The sequence below is a fragment of the Delphinapterus leucas genome, chromosome 6, assembly GCF_059928025.1.
Source record: "Delphinapterus leucas isolate spDelLeu-1000000601 "Yukka" chromosome 6, BTC_Dleu_Yukka2, whole genome shotgun sequence".
NCBI lineage: Eukaryota > Metazoa > Chordata > Mammalia > Artiodactyla > Monodontidae > Delphinapterus > Delphinapterus leucas.
In genome coordinates, this window is record NC_143134.1 from 92058780 (window position 1) to 92084178 (window position 25399).

Consider the following 25399-nt stretch of genomic DNA (forward strand, 5'->3'; position numbering starts at 1 on the left):
TGTCATCCCTGCCTAGGCCTCAGTTACAGGAGAAATTTCTTCCCTGTCTTGATCTCTTTTAATAGTCACTTTACTTTCCTGGATTTAAAAAAAAATCTTGAACCATGTTTGAGTTAGTGGGGAAGGGTCTGCTCCCTTATCCAACATCAAGCTCTCCCTGAGATGCACAGAGGATCCCTCTGATAACGGATAAGCTCCCTGAATCCCTCGGAGACTTTACAGATCACAAGGTGCTAACAGGTTCAAGGAAGAGGTGACATGATTTTGACGGAAACCACCTGCCCCCGGCCCTGCTGGATACTCCCCTCCCCCACCATCCCAGACCTGTGGCAGAGACCCCACACCCAGCTCCTCAGAAAGCACAGAACGCATAAAATAAAAGCAGGCAGCCATCAGCAAACAGTAAAGATTTTTTTGACGATGAGAACAATCGCCACTGAAGTTTAAGACATCAAGGAGGCAGGAAGGACAGGCTGGATAGGGCAGAAAAGCAAACCAAGGAAGAAAGCCACAGCACCCTTTACTGTTTCTTGAACAAAAATACAAACTCCTCAGATTTTGGAATTTATGAATTAGATAAGATCCTAATGACCAAATAATTCTGCCTTCTCAAATAACAGAGAAAATGTTAAATAATATTTAAATCAAACTGACTAGGTTGAGTTCATCTGCCCAGTGAGGAACATTTCTCTTGCCATAATTTAGCTTGAATTATTTTTATAGAGACTGGATTTTCTTCACAACCACAATGCCTTTTTTTATAATGGCTTTTGGCTTTTATTCGGAGGCAGACCCTTTTAAATTTAAACATGATCTGTTGTATTTACTTTGAATGCCAATATACTGTGTATTACCCCCCCCCCAAAAAAAAACAAACTCCTCAACTGCGTCTCAAGCTTGTTGGGGACAATGAGTGACTCTCATGATTGCTACAATAACTATGACAGTTGTCATGTGCTAAACTGGGCACCAGAATGTTCTAGGCCAGTGATTACACCCTGGTGGCTAATGGGCCCACTGAGGAGTTTTATTTGGCCAACAGTAAAAATTTTAACATCTTATTGAGACGTAATTCACCTACCATACAATTCACCCATTTAAAGTGTGCAATTCAAAGATTTTTAGTGCAGAGTTATGCAACCGTCACCACACTTAATTTTAGAACATTTTCATCACCCCAAAAAGAAAACCCATACTCATTAGCAATCACTCCCATTCTATCCTCCCCACATTCCCTGGCAACCACTAATCTACTGTCTGTCTCTATAGATTTGCCTATTCTGGACACTGTATATAAATGGAGTCATACCATATGTGGCCTTTTGTGACTAACTTCTTTCACTTAGCACAGTGTTTTCAAGGCTCATCCATGTTGTAGTGTGTATCAGCATTTCCTTCTTTTTCATGGCCTAGCTACATTCCATGGTATAGAGATAACACGTCTTATTTATTCATTCATCAACTGAGGGGCATTTGGGTCGTTTCCACTTTTTGGCTACTATGAATAGTGCTGCTATGAACACTCTGTGTGAACACATGCTTTCAGTTATCTTGGGTATATACCTGGGAGAGGGATTTCTGGGTCATAAGGTAACTCTGCTAAACATTTTGAGAAACTGCCAAACTGCAGGACAGTAATTTTTAAAATGTGATGGTGAGCGCTTTACAGCAAATAGGAACCCTCTTAGACTAACACAGACTATTTACATCCAGATACTGAACACAGGTTCATCAGGATTTGCTTTTTCACCTGCTTTAAACCTAAGACCCTGCCAGGCAATCCCCTTCAACTAGAAGGACAGAAACAAACTTCACTAGAGAGAGCAGAGTTCAAAATTATACAATTCTATTATAATAAAACAAGTCATAAGGTCCCCAGGATTTCACTGTTATGAACTGAACCAAATGTGCTGAACAAGAATTCTATTTCCTCAGCTAGCTCAGTGAAAAAGATCAATCTAGGCTTACAGGATGACAACCTACATATTTAGACAACTGTTTTATGGTAAGATATAAATTGACATTCAGAAAGAACATCCTGGGCTTCCCTGGTGGCGCAGTGGTTGAGAGTCCGCCTGCCATGCAGGGGACACGGGTTCCTGCCCCAGTCCGGGAGGATCCCACATGCCACGGAGCGGCTGGGCTCGTGAGCCATGGCTGCTGAGCCTGTGCGTCCGGAGCCTGTGCTCCACAACGGGAGAGGCCACAATAGTGAGAGGCCCGCGTACTGCAAAAAAAACAAAAAAGAACATCCTTACCTCTTGCTCCTCAAAAATGGGCTGATATTTCTCAAGTGATAATTTCTTAAGGATTCCAGTCAGTTCATCTTCAAGAGGGAAAGAATGTAAAATAAGATATTTTAGCATTTGGTAAAATGTATCGAGTGATCTTCAAACTTTCATAAAACAGTGGTAATCTTATTTCGAAATTCTACCAGAAACCCCAACACAGAAAACAGATCTAAGGTGCGTTCCTGGGGATGAAGCTGAAGGTGGGTCCCGAGCCACCTGTTGACCATAATCTTCCCTTAGGGCAGGCTCTCAGCATTTGCCAAAACCCCAGATTGGGCTATGAAGACACAAGATGGGGGGGCAGTTCATGGCCAGGCTCCAACGGCTGACTCTCCAATGGCAGGACCATCAAGTTCTTGGAGTTCTAGCTGCTGGGAACTAAAACCCTCCTGTCTGTCCCAGAACAATTTTTAATTATGATTTCTTGAATGTTGTTAGCTACAGCTGCAGTAAACACTAATGCCAGCAGTCCTCAGCTAGACAGAGAAAGAACTGGAGAGAACAGGTAGGTGGGCTTCAGACCAGAGTCAAGGTTTGCCTCAAGCATTCGGAGTCTGTGGGCTTCCTGAAGGAAGGGCGTGTCTGAATGGAACAGCAGAGCCAGATGGGCACAGACCAGGGGAAAACAGAAGATTTTGAGTATCAAGTTATCAGAGCAGGGAAGATAAAGGAGACAAAAGCAGCATCTGTGGGGGCTTTAAGAAACATTCCTTCACACATTCGATAAGGATTTATCAGACCAGGCACTGGGGACTCAATAGGGACCAAAGCAGACCATAAGCAGGCTGTCAGGCTCAAGGCAATGAGGAAGAACAGAGCAGGGTGGGGGAGGTTGACAGGGGATGTGAGAATGTTGTTTTGTAGAGGGTGGTCAGGGAAGGCCTCTCAGAAGGAGATATTTGAGCAGTAAATGAAGGAGTGAGCTGTGCAGATATCAAGGCAAAGAGCACCAGGCAGCATCCAGGCAGTGAGAACAGCAAGTGCAAAGGTCCTGGGGCAGCGGGGGCAGCTTACAAAAGAGTGGACTGGAGGTTAGGAGGTCAGAGGTCCTTTTATTCACTCATTCATCATTCAACAGTGGCTACTACTGTGCCTACTACGTACTGGGAATGCAAGGATGGAAACGTCCATGCTGTGAAGGAACTCAGTGTAGTTGGGAAGATATCATGAAGAGGGTGACAGCTGATGCACAGTGCTCACTGTCAGGCACCCTGTATGGATGATGCGCCTCCTCTTAACAACCCCATGAGGTAGACCCTCTTACTGTCCCCATTTGCAGATGAGGAAGGCACAGAAAGCTGGGTACCGTATCTCGGGTGAGGTCACACCACTAGTCCACGGCACAGCAGGGATTCAAACACAGTGGTTTGGCTACCAGGCTTCTGCTACACACACTGCTCTGCCACTTCTCCCACGGGTGATGAGTATATGGTGAAGGGCATGAATAAGGGGATCTGGGGACAGAGAGGACAGCTGACCAGCCCAAGGGACCGGACAGGCTTCGCAGAAGAGGTGCTAATGAACTAGGATGTATGAGATGAAACGAGTCCCAGTCCACACATAATCTATTATAGGTTCATGACACCTATCATGCTTTGCTGCTGTCATTCCCTCCACGGGTCTCTCTCCACACCTGTGTGCTGGTAAATGTTTAACAACTGGATTTCTGGGAGGGGGAGTGTACGCACGTATATAAGTACATGATTTTACTGATTTAAGGATGTGTGTGCACAATTTACATACAATAATAAATTACACAATACTCTGTATTATAAATTCCATATAGCCAATGCCTTCACTGCATTTCAGGCGTCTCACTGAATGCCTTCATTGATTTTTGCCTTACTCTTGAAGACACAGCCAATGAGTGTAGCTCCTACATGAAGGCTCACTAATGCTTCTGTTTACGTGAACGTGCGAGATGAAATGAAATGATGAAGACATATGTTGGAACTTCATGTGAGCAACTTTGCTGAAACAGATAATGGTTTTCAAAACCTTGAAGAATATTTTCTCAATTTTTAATGTTATTTTCAATATAACAGGTTAAACAGTTAAAGTTTAACCTGTATAATTAACACTGTCTCTGTCACTGTCTAGATGACATCCAGATGCTCTTTAAAACATTAAATCAAGCCCTAGTGGGTATTTGCTGATTTCCGTGGTATAAATGCCCCATTGTGGTCAATTTCAACCTACCAACATCATGTTCCTAGAAGTGGAATTGGGAAAGATGCACAGCAGTAACACATCAATACACAATATTCCCACGACGTAGATAAAAGAGACATAAAGAACCTTAAGAGAACAGGTATTAGTAAAACGCACTAAAAATTAGTAAATAATATATTTTGTTTTAAATGCCACATACCTTTACATGCAACATAATCAGCTTAATTAAAAGTTCATGCAGTTTGACTTTTTTTTTGTCTTCTTTTTTTTTAAGCATTTTTATTTTTATTTTTAAAAACTTTTTGGCCGGCACAATGTAGTATGTGGGATTTAATTCCCCAACCAGGGATCGAATCCACACCCCCTGCATTGGAAGCATGGAGTCTTAACCACTGGACCGCTGGGGAGGTCCCTGTCTTTTTTTTACACATATTTTTGTTGTTGTAATTTGACTTTAAACAGCTGTGTTTAATTGCCAGCTCAACTGTTTCCTACAAATGTAACAATCAGCTCTGGGCCACCATTCCCGGCTCCCAGCCCCCTACTCTTCTCAGTCCTCCTGGGCCGGCACGAGGGCCACTCTTCAGTGAAGCCTGCCATGGTGCTTCGTGCCTTGCTGATAACACACGTTTGATCCCACCTTGCGTTACAATCATTTAATGTTATTATGTGGAATGTACCTGAATCCCCAGCCTGATGATGAGTTACGCTGACACTGGCACAGGTTACAGCACCCAGGGCCTGCCCCAGTCACCTTCATAGAAGGAATGTGAGGCTGAGAAGGCCACGTCGTCACCGCCCTACCACTTCCTCCAGGAGGAATGAACAGACGGACACAGGTGGGAGGATGTGCAGGGCAAAGGCTTGCATGCAGTCCTTGACTGAGGCTACAGATTTCCCACAAAAATATCATAAAGAATGGCTATTTGGGGATAGATTGCAGGCTCTGGTCTGTGATAATCTAATGCCTGAAGGACAAGGGTCTGGCTGCCTCGGGACCCAGGAACCCCAGGAGGGAAAACTAGGCTTTCTAAGCCAGAGAAGGTAATCTAAAAAGAATTTGCTGTCAGGTCCTCCTGTTTTTATCCCAACTAGGCTTTGCAAACCTTTTTTTTAATAATGAATGAGAGGGGAGCAAAGCGGACATAGTGCATTCTGATGACTGTCTCAACTCTTTTTTGGAAAAAGGTGGGGTACAAATCCCAAACTGAACCTGTAGGAGTTTAGATTCCTGAAAGCCTCTGAGGTGGGAGAGTTCATGGGTAGGGAAATTAAGACTCCACACAGAAAACACAGTTAGGGGGAATTCCTTGGTGGTCCAGTGGTTAGGACTCGACGCTCTCATTGCCAAGGGCCTGGGTTCAATCCCTGGTTGGGGAACTAAGATCCCACAAGCCACATGGTGTGGCCAAAAAAAAAAAAAAAAGAAAAGAAAAAGAAAAAACATCATATAAAAAAGAAGACACAGTTAGGGAGGAATGGGGTTGCTAAGTGAATCTCTGAAGCTTTTATAAATGATTGCACTAGATATCACAAAACAATAAAAGCAGCCCCAAATAAAGCGGATGCCAATGGCAGTGTACATTTATCAACTCAGTACAGACCAGAGCCTGTGCAGTTGATTTCAACTTATCCCTTGCTGGGCAGAACCTGCTCTGCACTCCCTCCCAGTAGCTGCAGCAAGATGCCTGCAAATGCACTTGTGAGGACCACACACACAATGAGAGTTTCCTCCCCTCTCTGATTTATACTCCTTGATTTGCACCTGCCTGGGCCCCATCTCTCATCAAAGCCCTGCTCCCTCCTCCCCCATCCCTGCTCCCAGGAGCCACCAGAGGGCAGTTGTAAAGGATGAGCTTCTTCTCTCCTTTATCTTTTATATCTTCACATCTTTATCTGGGGCCTCACTGCACAGCCTCCACCCCTGCCCAGCCGTCCGGTCCATCTGCCTTTCCTCATCATCCCTACTCATGCAACTTCCAACGTTCTCCTGGTTACATCTCCTGCTTTTGCTTGCCCTCCATCCACTTCCATTTTCCTCTGAGGTGCTACTTCTCTCCCTCTCCCAATCCACACAGACCTGACCCCAACCCTGGCTCCAAAGGCAGACACACTCCACCCTTGGGGACACAGAGATAGTCAAGGATGGGCAAACAACCCAAGTTGTTATAAATATAGCCAAGACAGGACAATGACCTTTATCCCTGGGATTTTGCTGTACCTACTAAGAAAGTAGCACTCTTTCTGCTGGGGTTGCTAAGTTAGTAGGAAGAAGTAAGCATGAAGCTGCTGGGTATATCCTTGCCACTACTTGAAGAGAGCTTACCTGAGACATGGAGAAAAACACTCCCTAAGCACCTGGATCCAGACACACCTGAAGAACACCCTAGATATTTCCATTATATGAGCCAACAAATTATCAGTTTTTGGTATTGTTTTTGCTTAAATCAGTTTGAGTGGAGATTCCATCCCTTGCAACTGACAGAGTTCTGATTTGTACAAGGTTCAGGGAAAGGTACATAACTGGGGTCAGAGAAGCAGTTCTATGGGTGTTTGTTTGTATATATAAACAAAACTCACCTACATTCAAAAACTACTATACACCTTTTAGGTATGTAAGCTCAGTGAAGACAAAAATACAAGGTAGAATCAGGGAAGGGGAAAGACAGGTGTTTTTGTCTGACTGAAAAAATGATAAAACACCTGACCTAGGATGGCTATAGCAAAGAAGGGCAGCTGCTAGGTTACCATGGTGAAGAGGAAAGGGTGGGCTTTCAGGACCCAGGGGACTCACCCTCATCAGTGATGGTGCCGCTGCTGGAGCCCCCGCTGCTCTTGGACTGACGGTGGGATGAGGAGGAGGACACGGAGGACTCGGCTGCCTGCGCTTTGGGAGAAGGTGAAGGCGTGAGCGTGGGGGAGGTGCTTTTGGAGGTAGTGGAAGTTCCAGACGGAGGCCTTTTGCTCGTCTCCAGTTTCTGCTGAAAAGAATAAGACAAATACAATTTTTTTTTTTTTTTTGTGGTACGCGGGCCTCTCACTGTTGTGGCCTCTCCCGTTGCGGAGCACGGGCTCCGGACGCGCAGGCTCAGCGGCCATGGCTCACGGGCCCAGCCGCTCCGCGGCATGTGGGATCTTCCCGGACTGGGGCACGAACCCGTGTCCCCTGCATCGGCAGGCGGACTTTCAACCACTGCGCCACCAGGGAAGCCCGATAAATACAATTTTGAGCCCAAATCAATTGAGTCCTTTGCCCACTGGGAGGGAAAACAACTCTTTCATACCAGGACTGGTGAGATTTGGGGTTTCTGCATTTACTCTTGACCTGTGACTGAAATTTTAGAATCCAAGCTATAAGCCCTCTTTATCTGTCTCTGTATGTCTGTAGATTAGAAAGGCCTTTATCCTTCATTGTGTAAATGTGTAATATTTTCTTATTTCCAGAGGTTATTAATAAATTTGATTATAAAGTCAAAAAAAAATTAAAAAGAATAAGACAAATACATAAGCCATCACCTGGAGGGTAGACATGATTCAAACAGACACCCACAACTGGGAACACGTGGGACATTTGACTCAACAAGATATCTAACCAGGACTATGACATCTACTTAAGAAAACATGCAAAGCAGAAACAGTATTATCAAAACAGTTACAGGAAAATCCTCCCCTGGAGCAGAGAGGCAGGGAATGGGATGGAAAAAGTGGCACATAAGGAGCCAGAAAACCCGGGTCCTAGTCCTGCCCCTACAGCTGCAATATTGTGTCCTTGGCTGAGTCCCCTAACCTCTCAGTTAACCAGCTCTAAAATGGAAGTGTGGCTTATTACAAACGAAGGCCCATTCTGCTCTTCATGTTTCTTCATTTAAACCAGTCACTTCTAACCTTTCACCACAGAACACTTATTATTTTTCCTTTGTGTGTGTTGCACACAAAAAGCCCTTCTTATTTTGAAATACTTTATTTTGTTGAAGTACAGTTGATTTACAATGTTGTGCTAGTTTTGGGTGTACAACATAGTGATTTGGGTAGGGTTTTTTTTGCAGTTTACATTCCATTATAGGTTATTACAAGATATTGGGTATAATTCCTGGGACTATACAGTAAATCCTTGTTGCTTATCTATTTTATGTATAGTAGTTTGTATCTGTTAATCCCATACTCCTAGTTTGTCCCTCCCTGCCCCCCTTTGGTAATCATAAATTTGTTTTCTATGTTTGTGAGTACTCTTAGACTTACAATTACGGAAACTAAGAAATTAACACTGGGACAGTATCAGCTAAACTACAAACGGTACTCAAATACCACTGGTTGTTACACTGATTCTTATTCTGGTCCAGGATCCATGCTGCATTGACTTGTTAGGTCTCCTTAGTCTCCTCCAATCTGTGAAAACTCCTTGGTCTTGCCTTGTCTTTCATGACCTCGACACTTTTGAAAAGTCCTGGTCAGGTATTTGTAGACAGTCCCTCAATTTGGGTGTGTCTTATTTTTTCATAATTAGATTTACTTATGGATTTTGAGGTTGATGACCACTGAGGTGATGTGCCATTCTCAGTGCATCACACCAGGAGATACAAAGTATCAGTACCTTATCACTGATGCTAGCCTTGATGACTTAGTTAAGGTGTTGTCTGTCAGGTTTCTCCATTGTGAAGTTACTATTTTTCCCTTTATAACCAATAAATATTTGGGGAGACATTTTGAGCTAAATATTTTGTTTTTTCTTAAAAGTTTTGCCTGCTAATTTTAACATTCTTTGGTGCATCTTCTCTGGAGCAATTACTACTGTGATGTTCTAATGGTGTTTTGCTATTTCCCTTATTCCTTCCACATTTATTACTTGGAATTCTTCTGTACAGAAGACTTGTTCCTTCTCTCCCGATTTATTTATTCAGTTATTTATTCATATCAGCATAGGCTTGTGGATATTTATTCTCTGGGTTATAATCCAATACTACTGTTATGCCCTGGTCCCTTTTATTGGAGGGTGCTATTTAGAAACCAAAATCTGGATAGTAGGTTGCTCATGGCTACTGGGATATCACTGCTTCTAGGTCCTCTCAGTGAACAGAGCAAGGAAATATATGAAGTCTACTAACCCATGCATATACACATAGCTCTACAATAAGTATATTCCTATGTCTATCAATCTGTGTATATATGTATATTTATGCATACATTCATACTGATTCATACTGATACCTCTGACTCCAATCCAATACTCACAGGATTAGTTCCAGCATTTCCCCTTTGACTCAATCTCTGACAGTTAAAAACTGGGCTCATTATCTATAATATATTTACTTATTTGTTCAACCCTAGTATATATATAAAGTGTATATGTACACAAAAGGTATATATATGTAAAGTAGCTTCACAACTGCTACACCATAACGCCTGCAAGAAAAAAAAAAACCTCAGATGAATTGGGAGATTGGAATTAACATATATACACTACTATGTATAAAATAGATAACTAATGGGAACCTGCTGTATAGCACAGGGAACTCTACTTCACTTTGCTGTACAGGAGAAACTAACACAACATTGTAAAACAACTATACCCCAATTAAAAAAAAATCAACTAGAGTACAATGCTTTTGTACAGTTCTTTTTGTCTTTACTTTACTCTCACAATATCCATTTACATGTTTTCTCCCACCTCCTACAGTGCAGTTATGTCATTCACTTGTAATACAACTACATCTGTTGTCATAGTCTGCGTACATCCTTAGGTCCTGGTTGATTTTTTAAAAATTTGCATACAGTAAAAATAACTGTTGTGTACAATTCTACAGGTATTGATAAATACGTAGAGTTGTGTATTCCACCAACAGAGTACCATATGGAACAGTTCCATCATCCCCCATATTCCCTTGTGCTGTCTCTTTCTAGTCAACCCCTCCCCCCATCCCAACCCATGGAAATAACTGATCTGTTTTCCATCCTTATAGTTTTGCCTTTTGTATACTGTCATATAAATGGAATTAAACGATATGTACACTTTTTTGTCTGATGCAGCATGATGCCTCTAAGATTCATTTAAGTTACTGCATGTGTCAGTAGTGTGTTCTTTTACATTGCTGAGTAGTATTCCATTGCATGGATGTTACCACAGTTAGTTTACATGTTCACCTGTTATGAGATGTTTCTAATTTGGGGTATTTATGAAAAAACTGCTGTAAACATTCACAAACTGATTTTTGTATAAACAGAAGTTTAAAAAAATTCATTTGGGTAAATATCTAGGAGTGAGAGAGCCAGGTCACATGCTATATGTATGTTTAGTTTTATAAGAAACTGACAAACTTTTTCAAGGCGGCTGTATCATTTTTGCATTCCCACCAGCAATGAATGGGAATTACAGTAGCTCCACATTCTCACAGCACTTGTAACTTAATTTTTTTTTTAATTTTAGGCAGTCTAATAATAGGTGTAGAGTGCTGTCTCACTGTGGTTTTAAGTAGCATTCCCTAAATAATGATGTTGAACATCTTTTCATATGTTTACGTGCCATCTGCATATTTTCTTTCATGATACTTTTCAGATACTTTGCCCATTTTTAACTTTATTGGTTGTTTTCTCATTGTTGAGTTTTGAGAGTTCTTTATTCTGGATACAAGACCTTTATCAGATACATGATTTGCAAATATATTGTCTAGTCTGTGGCTTGTCTTTTCATTCTCTTAATGCTGTCTCTTACAGACAAAAGATATGAATTTTCATAAAGTCGAATTTAACATTTTTTTCTTTTATGGATCATGCTTTTGGTACTATATCTTAAACTTACTTGCCAAATCCAAAGTCATACAGACTTTCCCCTAGAAATTTTATAGTTTTTCATTTTGTATTTCAGTCTATGATCCATTTTGAGTTAATCTCTGAATTAGCTGTGAGAAATATGTGAAGGTTCATTTTCCTGCATATTTAATTGTTCCAGCACTATTTGTTGAAAAGACTACCCTTTCTTTGTTGAATTGCCTTCGCACCTTTGTAAAAAACAAAAAATTCAGTTGATTATTCTTTGGCCTCTCTATTCTGTTGCATTGACCTGTGTGTCTGTCTTTCCCTAATACTGTACTGTAGTTTTATAGTAAGTCTTGAAACTAGGTATTATGATTCTCTTTTTCATAATTCTTTTGCCTATTATAGTTTATTTGCATCTAAATATAAATTTAAGAATCACTTTCTAGATCTCTACAAAAAGAGCTAGCTGGGATTTTAATTGGGATTACATTGAATCTATAGATCAAATTACAAAAAAATTGGTATCTATTTATTTAAGCTTATTTGATTTATCAGTGTCTTGTGGTTTTCAACTTATAGATTCTGCGTATACTTTATTAGATTTATACTTAAGTATTTCATTCTCATAATACATTTTCATATAATTTTATTTTCATATAATACACTTCAAATGTATTGTAAATGATATTTTAAGTTTCATTTTAAAAGTCTAACTGTTCTAATTCTAATTCTTCATTGCTAGTGTGTAAAAATACATTGGGACTTTTGTATATTGACCTCGTATCCTGAGACCCTGCTGAACTCACTTCTTAGTCCTAGGAGCTTTTGTGTAGATGTTTTTGAGTTTTCTAAGCAGACATTCATATCATCTAAAAATAGAGATAGTTTTCTTTCTTCCTTTCCCATCTGTGTACCTTTTATTTGTTTCTTACCTTATTACACTAGCTATAGTTTTTGGTACAAAGTTGAGAGACAACATCCTTATTCCTGATCTTAGGCAGAAAGCACTCAGTCTTTCACCATTAAGTATGATGCTAAGTACAGGTATCTTACATGAGGTCCAGGAATTTCTTTTCAATTCTTAATTTGCCAAAAGTTGTGATCGTGAATGGAGTTTGAATTTTGCCAAGTGCTTTTTCTGCATTTTATTCTTTAGTCTGTTAATATGGTGAATTACTCTGACAAAGTGTTCTTTTGGGGGTGTTTATCCTATTTAGTGTTCTCTTAACTTCCTAGACCTATGGTTTGGCATCCATCATTAATTTGGGGAGAAATTCTTGGTCATTAAAAAATACATATATATTCCTCTGCACCACCATTCTCTCTTTCTTCAGGGGTTCCAATTACTTGTATGTGAGAGTATTTGATATTATCTCACAGCTTTTGGGTGCTCTGCTTTTTTTCTTTTGCTTTACCTTCTTTTTTACTTTGTGTTTCAGTTTGGGTAATTTCTATTGCCCTATCTTCAGGTTCACTGATTCTTTCCTTGGCTGTGTCAGGTCTACTGAGGAGCCCATCAGAGGCATTTCTAATCTCTGTTACAGGTTTTCTATTTCTAGCATTTCCATTTGATTCTTTCTTATAGTTTCCATTTCTCTGCTGAAATTGTTACTCATAGGATCTTGCATGCTGTTCAAATTTTCCACTAGAGCCTTTAACATATTAATTGTAGTTCTTTTAAATTTCCTGTCACATAATTCCAACACCTGTTTCACATCTACATCAGATTCTGATGACTGCCTTACTTCTTGGGAGTGTGGTGTTTCTTGCCTTTTTGTACGTCTTATAATTTATGCTAAAAATTGGACATCTCATTTAGAATAGTAGAGACCAGGACAAATATTTTCCTGCCTGGAAATGGGTACACCTTTCCTTCTGCTAGGGCTTTAATGCTCCTTCGAGCTAACTACAACCCAGAGTGGAAAAAGAAGTCCCTTTCTTACGTTTTAAAAGACTTTGTCAATAAGCTGCCTATATTATTAAGGAATTCTTCCTTCTGCTTTTTCTATAAAGACACACATTCCATAATAAAGCTTCTGGTTAAGCAGAAGGTAATTGGTATATCCCTAAAAAACAGATCTATCCCAGCCAAGAGCAAAGAAACACAATACTCTAGGCCTTGTGTGCAGCATTATTGGGGAGGGAGCAGATAAATATAAAATTTGGGATGCTCTGAAATATTTGAACCATTCCTCTCATCCGCAGTGTGGCAGATTGATCATGTAATGGCATCATCTCCACCCCTCCCTGGATCAATACCCTTTGCTATGTAACTCTGTGTGGTCTCCTGCACAGAGGGTGTGATGACTTGGTTACTTGATTGGTTTTCAACTTATGCCTTTGACTGGTGCCATTAGAACATACCCAAGCTTGCTGTGGGCATACATGGCCCTGTTTTTTTGGTCACCCCAGGCAAAAGCCAAACATCTAAGTGACGCCCTCAGACCAGAAGAACTGCCTAACTAAGTCAAGACTAAACTGCCCAGCCACAGATTTGCAAGCAAAAGAAATGCCTTCTGTTTTAAACCACTGTGCTTTCGGGTGGGAATAGAAATTCCCAGTGGGCCTTTGGGCTTCCTGAGATCTGGGAAGTGTTGAAGCATACTCTGATCCCATTCCCCCCAATTCTGTGTCTCCTAAGGCACACTTCATGTGAGAAGCCATGCCTTACAAATATCCCGCCATCGCAGTGGTGCTTGTTTTAAGCAAAGTACAAAACCCAGATTTAGGAGGCTCATATTTTGAATACTAATTTCTAATTCTTCCTAAAGAGTCTTTGAAAAGCACTTCATGTCTCCATTTTGCTGCTGGAGCCTTTGACAGAAAGCCCACTCCTGTGTCCTTTGGTTTAGGGCAGTGGTTTCTAAGAACTTGGGCTGGGCTGGCTGCAACACTCTCTGGGGAGAAAAACAGATTCCCCTAACCCTACCCTAAGAGTTTCATTCAGTTATGCTGTGTGGAACCCAGTAATCTGAATTTTTAAATAGCTCCCCAGGATTACAGCATATTCTTATGTTAAGAATATCAGGTGATCATTAAACTGAATTGTTTCCCCAGTCTTCTGTTTCCTGAATGCATCTTTAGACACAATTTCCTTTCATCAGAACACACTTGTATATAGATTAAATGATAGGTGCATCCAAGTGAGGTAATAGTTAATATAATTTATAACTTAGATGCCTACCTATTTCCAACACCAATTAAAGGAAGCTAACAATATATAACACATCTAATAAGACCATCAAAATAGAAACAGAAAATTTTAGACAACAGAGAAGAGGAAAACTATATCAAAATTCTAGAGTAGCAGATTTACCTTAATGAGTAGCTGAGTCTCCTAGCAGCAAAGGCAAAAAGTGAAATATGCTAATTATAGAATTCTTACTATCTGATGAAATAAAATGTATCGAAGTATCTGACGAAATAAAATGTATCGAAGTATCAGTAGAGACATTTTTCCGTAGAGCTGAATTCTAAAAGGAACTTAATTACATAAATCCTATTACACAAGTAATTTTTAACATAATAGAAAATATGCTAATGTATAGAGAGAAATTTTTTCTGGAGTTATATTGTAAAGAAACTAATTATACAGGTCCAACTGCGTAAGGGACTTTGAATAACAAAAAGAGTTGTATAACCAACAGTGGTTGGGCAGAAAATAAAGACTATTTCTCATACATCCATTAAGACATCAATCTCTGGAGGCACTTCTGGGCAAAGGTCCAAGGGTGAGGCCTTCAGACGATCTAACTTTTCTCAGGGAAAAAGCTTAAGACATCTAGAAAATAAGATGAAGAGTGCGGTTGTGCCTGGACTTGGGGTCCTCTCAGAGGAGGAAATGGGCTATACTGCCCCACTGCAGGGGCACCTGGAGAGCCATCTGGTAAAGGAGCCAGTTCATGCTCATGACTAGGTACCCACACTCTGGGGGCTCACTCCATTAATCAGCCTCGGAGGAGGGACTCAGGAGGTGGAGGGGGAAGATTCTGAAGACACTGGAAGACCTCCCCTCCCAGAGGCATGTGGGGTTTTCCACGCATTGCAAATCCCACAGTTTGCTACCAACGTGGTGACTGCTCTGGGGCTGCACTAATGGAGGAAAGGTGCCAGAGCAGGGAGGTGAGGCCCTGGCTCTGTCCTGCCCACCAACCTTCCTTTAGCTCCTTTCCTACACCACACTCTCATCTCCGGCGCTCTGCACGTGCCGTCCCCTCACCCTGGGACAGTCTCCCCCTTGCCCCACCCTTGCCCCTTTCATCTGGCACTTCATCCTTCAGAGCCCTGTCTAGATGTCACTGACGCCCTCAAGCCTCGGCAGAAACCCAGCCATGCCCCACAGCATCCTCCCCTCTCCAGGACAGACCCTACCACACCAGTGTGAGACGGCTGTGTCTGTAGTGACACCCTGAGAACGGTCACCAAACCCCTGGTTCACTGCTGGATCCTCACTGCTGGAAGTGCCAGGCACAGAGCAGATGCTCCAAAGATGGGGACAGTGGATGCATAAGGAAGGAGTACAAATACTACTGCTACGACTGTCAACAGTAAGAGCTGACACTTATACAGGCATACCAGGTACCAGCCCCATTCTAAATGCTAAAGTGTGAGGCTGCGATTAGAACCCAGGCAGTTGCTCCTGAACCCACACTCTGAACCCTTTTGCTCTAAATCAGTGAACAAAAGCATGTGCCATGTGAGGCTGGATGACCAGTGCAGGGCTGGAGAACTTAGCGCTCACCCCGGCACCGCACCACACCTCAGCACCCCTCCCACCTGGAGGTATCCTGGAGATCGGGCGAGAGGTGAACACACGTGTGCAGGAGACCAAGGGCACAGGGTATGATCTCGGTAACCACCCTTCTCAGAAAGCCCAGGTGCGGCCGGATGGGAGGTTTAGTCCTATCCCACGACGGTGGCACCGCCTGTGCTCCCCAGGCGTGGACCATGCTAGAACAGGACCTGTGAGCGTCAGAGGAGCAGATGGGAACAGAACAAGCACCTTGCCACCAGGAACACTGCCACCTGCAGAGGAGACCAGGAGCTCAGACGGGCTGGAGCCAGGCGCTGGCCCAACAGGACTTGACCGATGGCTGGGCTTCTGCTCAGATAATCTGGCTGCTTTTTTCCTCTGGGCAGCGATCTGGGACAGAACACTGTCTATGCTGCCACCTGAGGAAACAGGAATAGGAATGACTGCCTGAGTCCAGAGCACTGCAGTGCGGGTGGTGGACATCAGGTGCCGACCTGGCTGAGCCAGAACCCCGTTTCCCAGACCCCTGCCCCTGGCTCTGGGTCAGGGCTAACCACAGGAGGACTGTGCATGACAACTGGCAGGTGGACGGCCATCAAGGGTCCAGTTTGTCCTCGCTTTCCCCCGAGCCACGGCCAGTTCAGTCAGCCGCCAGTGGGCACAGACAGCACGCCCTGCCCTGGGTTCCCCCAGCAGCCTCGCTGCAGCACCTGCCAGCAGCTCCACATGCTGCCACGCCAGGGCTCCTCTGCCATCATCCAGCCCCCGCTTCTCGATCTCTACGCCCCCAGCTACCCCCACAGTTGAGTCAATAACTTTCTCACTCCATAATACTCAGGGGGTTAGCTTCCCTGACTGCTAACCCAAACCTACCAGCAACCTTGAATTATTAGGAAGGAAAAGGGGAAAGTGATAATATCCAGAGTGCAGGAGGGCACTGGAGGGAGAACACTGATATCTGACATTTATAGAGCACTTACTAGGTCTGGAGGGCAAAGTGTAAAGCTTCAAAGACAGGCACACCCACTGCCCCCGCCACCCTGATTCAAAGGCACTTACATTAAGCAAATCGCTAAGCAAGCAGGCAAGCGCAGAGCTATGGAGCCATTACTTAGAATGGGATCTCCAAGAGCAAAAATTGAGAACAGCCTTGGTGTTCAACAAGAGGGAACTGGTGAATTAAAACTGACAGCTCATATGAGTGGAAGGCTGTCTGGTTATTTAAAAGATGCTGTAGCGACACGTGTATTGGCATAAAGAGGTGTTTACAACATGGTAATGGGTACAAAGAGGAAAAAGGTTACAGAGCAGACTATACTGGGAAGTCAGCCTGCTTGCGTGCAGGTCCTGGCTCTGCTACTTCGTAGCTGTGTGGCCCTGGGCGAGTTATTTAACTCCCCTGAGTCCCAGTTCCCTCCTCTGTAAAGTGGAGAGGACACCTCACAGGTTGTTGGAGGACTGAAGGAGATAATCTATTTAAAGGGCACTGTGCCTGGCACACACTAAGTGCTTAATAAATTATTATTATGCTTTCAAAAATATGCATTAAAGTACTTTGCGAAGATATACACCAAAATGTTAACAATGATCCCTAGTGGGTGAGATTATACTTTTTTTTTTTTCTTTATCTGGTTTTCAAGCTTTTCCATAAGAAGCATGCATTCCTTATGTAATGGCATAAAGCAGGGTGCCTTCCTGCAAAGCTGGCTTTGGTTAATCCTGGATCCCCTCGGGGAGGACCAGAAAATATCCTGTAACCAGTCTCATTACCTATTCCCATATTCTGGTGTTTTGTTTTGTTTTTTATAGTATTTACTATCATCAGATTTTTAAAAAATTACCTGTTTATACCAGAATACAACTTCCTACAGAACTGACTTTGAATTTTTCATTGCTAAATGCTCTAGCTCTAAATGCTCGCCTAGACATTGCCTCACATCTAATAAGTGGTCAACAATATTTGCTGAAAGAATATGGTAAACAAATGTAAGGATGTGAAAAAAATTAAAATTAAAGAAAAAGAAAGTATGCTAACAAGCCCAAAATAACTGTGGGGCAATTTGCTTTGAGTCTTAATTGTCTCTGGGCAAATCTTCTGTGTGTCTCTGGGCAAATCTGTCACCCACTCTGAGCTTCAGTTTCCTCATCTGTTCATTGAAGGGTCAGGATGAGAAGATATCTAAGGTTTAATCTTCAAGGATTTTAAATACCGCAAAAACACCATGTATTTCTCTTAGTTTCTTGTAAAATTTTCCAAGAAAATAAAGCATTATAGACTATTTCTTCCCCTCCCCTGCCCTAAGAAAATGCATAGAAGAAACTATGAATTGTGAATTCACTGAAAAATCCTTTAGGCACATCAACGAGAAAGACAGGTTGTATGCAGTGGTCTCTAGGACTGTCCCCAGTTCACACCCTCAACCCCAAGGGATCTTCCCACCTCCCCGGAGTGGCCTGCTTGGGTACCCACCTGAGCGGTTGTGCAGCTCCCCACCGTGCCTGCTCATGCCTCCTACCCCACTGGAGCCACCAGAAGAATGAGGTGAGTGGTTGAAGTTTCCAGAATTGGCAGGAGAGGCTGGGCTTCTGGAGAGAGACGGAAATTTAACTGGCCTGACGGGAGTCTGCAAGAACAAGGTGGATATCATAGTTAGGGTTTGCTGTTCATTCCTGCCGACGCACAGATCACAGTGGTGAGGCACCTGGAGTTCAGCTGGCCCATCCCAGCCGGTGCTTGCATCCACTGGCACGTCCTTGCCCACCGGTGCTCATCCTGCTAGGAGTCCCCCAAGGGATGGCAGTTCACATCTATCTGCTGACAACTTGACCGACCATTAACTCAGGCTGAGCACCTGTGACATCGTTTCCTACAGGTCACCCACCTGCTCCCATGTGGTGGACTAATGTAAACCCACTCTGTCCATTTTTGAGTCCTCCAGCCACCAGGCCCTTGGTCTCCAACTAGTGATTTGGTATTACGACAGTCCAGGGAGGCAGCAGCAAGCAATGGGGGTCAGACAGAGACGGGGGCCCTGAGGTTCTCCAATCAGTCGACACAAAGCGGCAGGGTCAGGTCCTAAATCCCTATCCTCGGTTTGCCCATTTACTGTACCTACATTATTTACAGTCTACACATATGGAGATCAGCTCCCACAATGGGACGGACTACCTCAGTATATCACAGAGACACACTGAGGGCCACCAAGTCAGAAACCACTGTGGTCAAAAGGAGACAAGTCACACTTTCTGGTTGCAAGAAAATACTAGTAGCACACATAGTTGCCTCCCAGTCTTGAGCTTGGTCCTGGACCTGTGCAATGTAGTATGGAACTTAATTAGAGGCCAAGAACCTGATTTCTGGTCCCAGCATCCCCGCCCCAACTTGGCTGGGTGACCTTCAGCAACTGACTTCCCTTCTCTGGGCTGTTTCCTCATCTACTAAAGGGAAGGGTGGATTAGATCAGGTCTTCAACCTGTGTTCCAGGGAGAGGGGCTCCCGTTTTCACTCCATTCACTCTAACATTTTAATCTGCTTACATATTAAGTTCTTTGGTAGGGTTTCATTAGACAAAAGAATATCACTCATTTAAAAGAAAATAAAAAGCTTCAGCCCCCCTGGATTAGTGGGTCTCAGGTCCCTTCTGCCTGCAACACATCACAATGTCAGTGAGTGGTGACGTGTAAAGCATGTCAGCTGGACAACTTACGGTGTCTGTGCTCCCGCCGCCCACAGGTTGCCCCCTGCTGGCTCTCTGGAGCCGCACAGTCTTCATGGGGTCTGCCTTCCCGTTGTGACATGTCCGGGACCGATCCGAGCTCCACAGCTCAAAGCTGGAAGGGGGTAAGAAAGGGGGGATGACTGCCTTCAGCTTGTCGCTTGGGAGTCTGGTGAAGGGGGCTCCATTCCGAAGCTGAAAAAGACAGGCTGTGGGTTAGGCAAGCTCCAAGAGGGCTCCCGGCTCTGCGAGGAAGGCTCCAGGTTTCCCCTGCTTCTCAGAGAACGGCAGCACTACCTACCCCTCCACCCAAGCCAGAAACCCACATGATGTCCTCAGCTCTCTTCCCAGCAGCCAAGTGATTCCCACAGCTGCTCTGCTCCAACTCCCAGGTTCTCTTGCATCTGTCCACAGCAGAAACACACAACAGGGGCGGGGAGTATGGAGAGTCGTGGGGTAGCCAAGAGGTGATACGTGTGCTGTGATGGGACAGCACAGGGGAGGGGCCACCTCTCCCTGCAGGTAGAGAGGGCATCTTGTGGGTGTGGGGGCACTTGAGCTGAGCCCAAAGGACAACAGAGAGGTTTGGGGAAAGGGCACTGCAGACGGAGGGAAGAGAATGTGGAAAGGCCTGGAGGCAAGAGGAGCAAGACCAGTGCACAGAATTGCAAGGACACTGGTGTGACCAGAGCTGGGGGTTTCAGGAGGAGGGGATGAGGGTACTGGAAGGCCCAGGCTGACTCTCTGTGAACCCAGCCAACCCTCCCATCCCCCATCCCACCACTTCCTTCCTACTCCAGCCACATCTCCCACTGCTGACATTTTTAACTGCAATTTAAGTTTTGAAAATGTGATTTGGGGTCAGTATAAAATCCACACAATGATGACTGGCGGATTGTCAAGGAAAAGCTTTCACACAGTCCAAGCTAACTTTAATTAAGAAAAGACAGTGAACTTGGTGCCAGATGGTGCTTTGCAGGGAAGGGCATACCACAGCTAAACCTGCCTCGGGAGCCAGGCAGGTGGGCATCTCCGCAAGGATGGCTGCAAACGCCCACTCAGCAGAGCACCGTGGCCATCCTCCATCTGCCACGGGGCAGGCAGGCACACTGGTGCCCTCTAGAGGGCGTGAGGAGGTGGGACAGGAGAGCAACAAGATGGGAGGGTGGGCATCCTGGGTTCCCACCCTGGCTCTGTCCTGCTTTTCTGAGAGTCCGTGAATAAGGGCTGTCCCCTCTGGACCTCGACAACCCCATCTGCCTAAGGGTATTCATCAGAGCTGTTAAAACAATGAAAAACTAGGAACCCCAAAGCCCAGCAGGTCAGTCTTAGATAAAGAGATGAGGGCACAGTCCCATGATGGAATGTTCATCCTGCAGCCATTGGATGTGATGGGACCAAAGAGTGTTTCTGACACAGAAAAGATGGTCATGACAAAATGCTAATACACCAGGTTCAGCACAATATGGGGAGGATAACAGTGCCTGACCTGGCATGGTTGTTGGGGATATTAAGTGAGTGAATATATGTAAAGTGCTACAAATACTTAATAAGCATTTGACTGGTACATACTTAGTGCTGTGTTCAGTATTTGTTTACTATATATAACACGATATCATATTCACAGATGTGAAAAAATGATTAGGGAAAATACTCAAAAGATATATGCCACAAAATGTCAATCATGATTATATCTGGATGTGTGATCAAGGGCAATTTTATTTTTCTTTATACTTTACTGCATCTTCCAAAATTTCAATAACAGCATTTCTGTCTTCATACTGAAAGTAATTATTGCTATTTAATAACATTATCAAATGTTGGGTGGTACAAGTCCCACAGTCAGTGTGCAGACACCAATTTACGCCTATTACACAGCAGGGCAGAACGGGCAGATCCTGGTCAGGGCTCCGCAGGTCCTGGGGCAGCTTAGTCTTTTGGGGGCTCCTCTGCTCCCTTCTTCTCTCCAATACTGCCCTCTCCTGGCCAGCCTCCAGATTAAGGCCTCAGAGCTAAAGGGACTTGAGCCCAACTCCAACCAGGAGACTCTCACTTCAGAGAAGAGAAATGAAGCCCACAGAAGTGAGGTAACATGTCCAAGGTCACACAGTAGATAAATGAGAGCTCATTCTGGGCCAGCCACTATGTTAAGAACTTCCTGGGGATGATCTCATTGAAAAACCACAACCATGAGAGATCATCCCCTAAGTTAGAGAAGGCTAGCTATCACCTAATGTCCATCCTCGATATCTTCCTCAGCAGACACACCTGATATTTAGATGGGCACACGACCACTCGGAACAAAGACTTCATTTCCCAGCCTCCTGTGCAGTGTGAATGGGCCATGTGACTAAATTCTGGCCCATTTAATGTAAGCAAAAGCGATGTGTGAGTTTCCAGGAAACTTCTTTAAAGACACCTGGCATGTGCCGATGGTCACCTCTTCTCCCCTCATCTTTCCTGTCAGCTGGAGTGAGGTAGTAATGGACAGAGCTCTGGCAGGCATCTTGGACCAAAAGGTGACCTTGGTAGTAGTAGCCATGGCTGGCAGACCAACAGGTAAAAGGAACCTAGGTCCCAAACTCTATGGAACAATAAACTAGTCTTGAACTTCACTTACTTGACAGAAATGTGATGCTGTCATATATTTATGCCAGTTATTTGGGGATTTTCTGTTACTCGTAGCTGAACCTAATCCTGACACATCTCTAATTTATAGATGAGGAAACTGAGGCCTCTCTCAGGCTGGAAACATACCCTCCTCTTTGACTTCTCTCTCCTTGGCTTTCCGTAACCAAAAGGGTGAGTTCAATGTCACCCATCAATTCCTATGCCTACAAGGCCCCTGTCCTCAGTACTGCCTCCCTGAGAACATGACTGGGGATTACCTCTGGCTGCTAAGCACAAGCACAGCCTTACCTGCAATTCAGGGCTGGCATCTGTCCTGATTTCTCGGTGCCAGAGATATACCACTGTTACACATTTTGATATCGACCCCATCTGTAACCACCACAGAGCAAGACAAACGCCTACATCCCTTCTTAGAAATCAATCCCCTAACGATTGGTAGAGACCTGAAATGCTTTTAGAAAAGCCCCACACTCACCATGGTTGTCAATAACACATCTTCCTTTTCTCCTCTTGTGCTCCCAGGACCTGAGAAACAAACAGAAGTTTCCTGAAATGACCCCACCCCCACCCCACAAAGAGTTCATGGCATGAGGACAAGTGACCAGGTCAGCCTTCATCCTGGAAAAACAACTCTCCTGAGTGATTGAATACTTAATAATAATTGGTATTCTATATCTGAATAAAAGGAAAGCACTTAAAAGTTATCTTAGAGTGTGTTTTCAGCTTTTCCATAAACCACTGTCATGCTGGGTCAGACAGTGGTACCTGCAGCTCAATAGTCTGTCTCAAACAGTGGTGCCAAAGGATCTAGTCTAGGTGTGGGAAGTCTGACTGTTAGAAGGGATCTGATCTAATTGACGTCCCAATCAGCGTGGGAATCTCCTTCAGTGCCCTGGCAAAGTCATCCAATCTGTTGAATACCTCCAGTGGTGGGGAGCTCACTACTCCCAGCCCAACCCTGGTAATTCACTCTATTTCAAAACACTGTCGGTGCAAGACCAATCACATTCAACAGGTGGGAAAATCGCCGATCGAAGGCAAGAGAGAGGCAGTGACTGGCCAGTGGTCTCTCAACAGGGCATGTGGGACAGGAGCCTGGGACTCGTGCCACCAGCTTCCCCATTCTACCACACTGACAACAATTATGTCCCTTCTTTGCCAGACCAGCCACTCTGCCCCAGTGTCACATTCCAACAGCATCTCACCTCTGGCATCAGCCCAGGAGGTGGGACAAAGAGAAGAGGGTAAGGGCAAAAAGGTTCAGGGTTTGACCATTCTGGAAATTCTACCACACATGCAACTTCTTCTTACCATTGTCTTTGGTCGTGGGGGTCACGTCGGGGAGCCCAGAGCGGCTCGTCTTGTCTGGGGGGGGCGCCCTCATCGTGGAGTCCAGTGCTGGCTCCGGCTCATCACAGAAAGGCAATGGCTGGTTGCTGGACAGCCCACGGGGCAGTGTCTGCATCAGTTTGAGCTTCCGGAACCGATTGGACATTCGGTTCCACCAGGACTGCCAAGGAAGTGCAGGGCAGAGGTCATGCCCCAAGAACACCTAGCCCAGGGACAGTGACCACACTCCACACGTGCTTCCCTTCCCCTCTCCTGGGCCCACTGCGGGCATTACCAATCAACCATAGCACCCTTTCCCAAAAGCCATGGTTCTCTCTAAATCCTTCCTGACCCAGCCCTTAGGGGGCCTTTCCAATAGGCTGGAGTTGGCAGTGAACCCTATTTGCTAACCCTCTTCCAATCAATCTCCTTATTGCACAGATAGAGAAACACGGACCCAGGGATATCAATTTGCTCAATGTCTTACAGTCAAACAGGGACAGACAGGTGGACACAGAGGCAATACCAAACACCTTAACATCTATTACTGCATAACCTCCTTCCCCCTATTCCAGTAACAATGTGAGAGGTGTCAGGGTGTCCACACCAACGCCTGGACCATCTGCTCCTGTAGCTGATGCCTTCCCACCTAAAGAGAGGACAGGTGCCACCCCTAGGGTGTCTACATAATCCCACGATAGCTCAGGGGTTACTGGCACAGCGCCAAAGGGAGGCTGTGAGAGCCTGGCCTACAGAGATGGCAGTGCGGCAGGAATGAAGAGATCTATGCAAACAACACTGTGAGGAAGAATCCAGGGGCCTGAGTGAGCGACGAACATGAGAAGAATGCTAAGTCTGCAGATCTGAGAAGGTGCTAGAACCCCAGCCAGGACAAGGGAAAAAATAATTTTGATTTCCAACAAGCAGAGCAGGGCTCGGAGGATAAGAAATTCAAAGAGAAACATTCAGCTTGCAGTTTAGAAATAGGCAACTGGAGCTGGGTTTTGAGGTTTCCGGAAGAAGCTGACGGGGGTCTGTGGACCACAGGGAGATCCTAGAATGGTGCAATCAGCAAATACTTTCCACACTAAAGCACAGGCCACAGACAGACGGCCTGGAAGAAGAGGTGTTCAAGGTTGGCCAGCTCAGTACTACATCATGCAAAAAAATGTTTAAATTCCCTACATTTACAAATTGTGTCTCTGCATCAAAATCTGGGTTTCTAGCTTCTCCTGAAAAAGATGGGAACATGTGGCAACATGGAACCACATACCTGCAAAGCAGCGACTAAGGCCACTAAGTGGTTACGATCACCCCAGTTTTCCCTGGTCCCCACCGTTCCCTATTGCTCACCTCCAGCTTACTTCCTGCCCCTACTGGGCCCCCCACCCCAGCCTACACCAGCCCTGGGTAACAAGGAAGCAGCAAGCATCTCCCCGCTTCACTCATTCTGGCCTGGCTCTCTGACGCCATTTAAGACAAGAAAAGTCAAACCTTAAGTCCGCCTTTGTCATCAGGCAGCACTGGGACACTCCAGGGCTGTTGGACCTTCGAGTGGGGCGGGGGTGGTGAGTGGCTGGGCCGGCCTTTGTCTTTATTCACCTGCATGCAGACAGATGCCAGCAGTCGAACAAGTTCCGTGTCTATGGACACAAAAGGCAGCATTTTACCTGCAAATATGTCTGTCGGGCCATGGGGTGGGGGCCCAAGATGACCCCCATCAGCCTGAGAACTCAGCCCCACAGCTCCAGAGCCTG

At 44.6% G+C, this 25399-nt stretch overlaps 1 protein-coding gene across 22 annotated transcripts in view; it reads right to left on the minus strand.

Moving 5' to 3' along the window:
- The window catches only part of ANKS6 (ankyrin repeat and sterile alpha motif domain containing 6), a 58507-nt gene that overhangs the window by 16218 nt on the left and 16890 nt on the right, over positions 1-25399 (minus strand). For 16 of the 22 annotated variants that reach the window (XR_016393435.1, XR_016393437.1, XR_016393438.1 and 13 more), the window contains 8 exons: positions 25137-25285; positions 23625-23823; positions 22789-22838; positions 19674-19877; positions 18437-18590; positions 16216-16385; positions 7258-7444; positions 2259-2326 (listed from right to left, as the gene is read on the minus strand). Coding sequence is in view for 14 of the 22 variants with exons in the window: in XM_089912551.1 (XP_089768677.1) it covers positions 2259-2326; positions 7258-7444; positions 16216-16385; positions 18437-18590; positions 19674-19877; positions 22789-22838; positions 23625-23823; positions 25137-25285 (1181 nt within the window). In the remaining 8 variants the exon portion in view is untranslated. The remainder of the gene's footprint in view (positions 1-2258; positions 2327-7257; positions 7445-16215; positions 16386-18436; positions 18591-19673; positions 19878-22788; positions 22839-23624; positions 23824-25136; positions 25286-25399) is intronic. The other 6 variants (XM_089912548.1, XM_089912555.1, XM_089912560.1 and 3 more) reach the window with 3 other exon arrangements.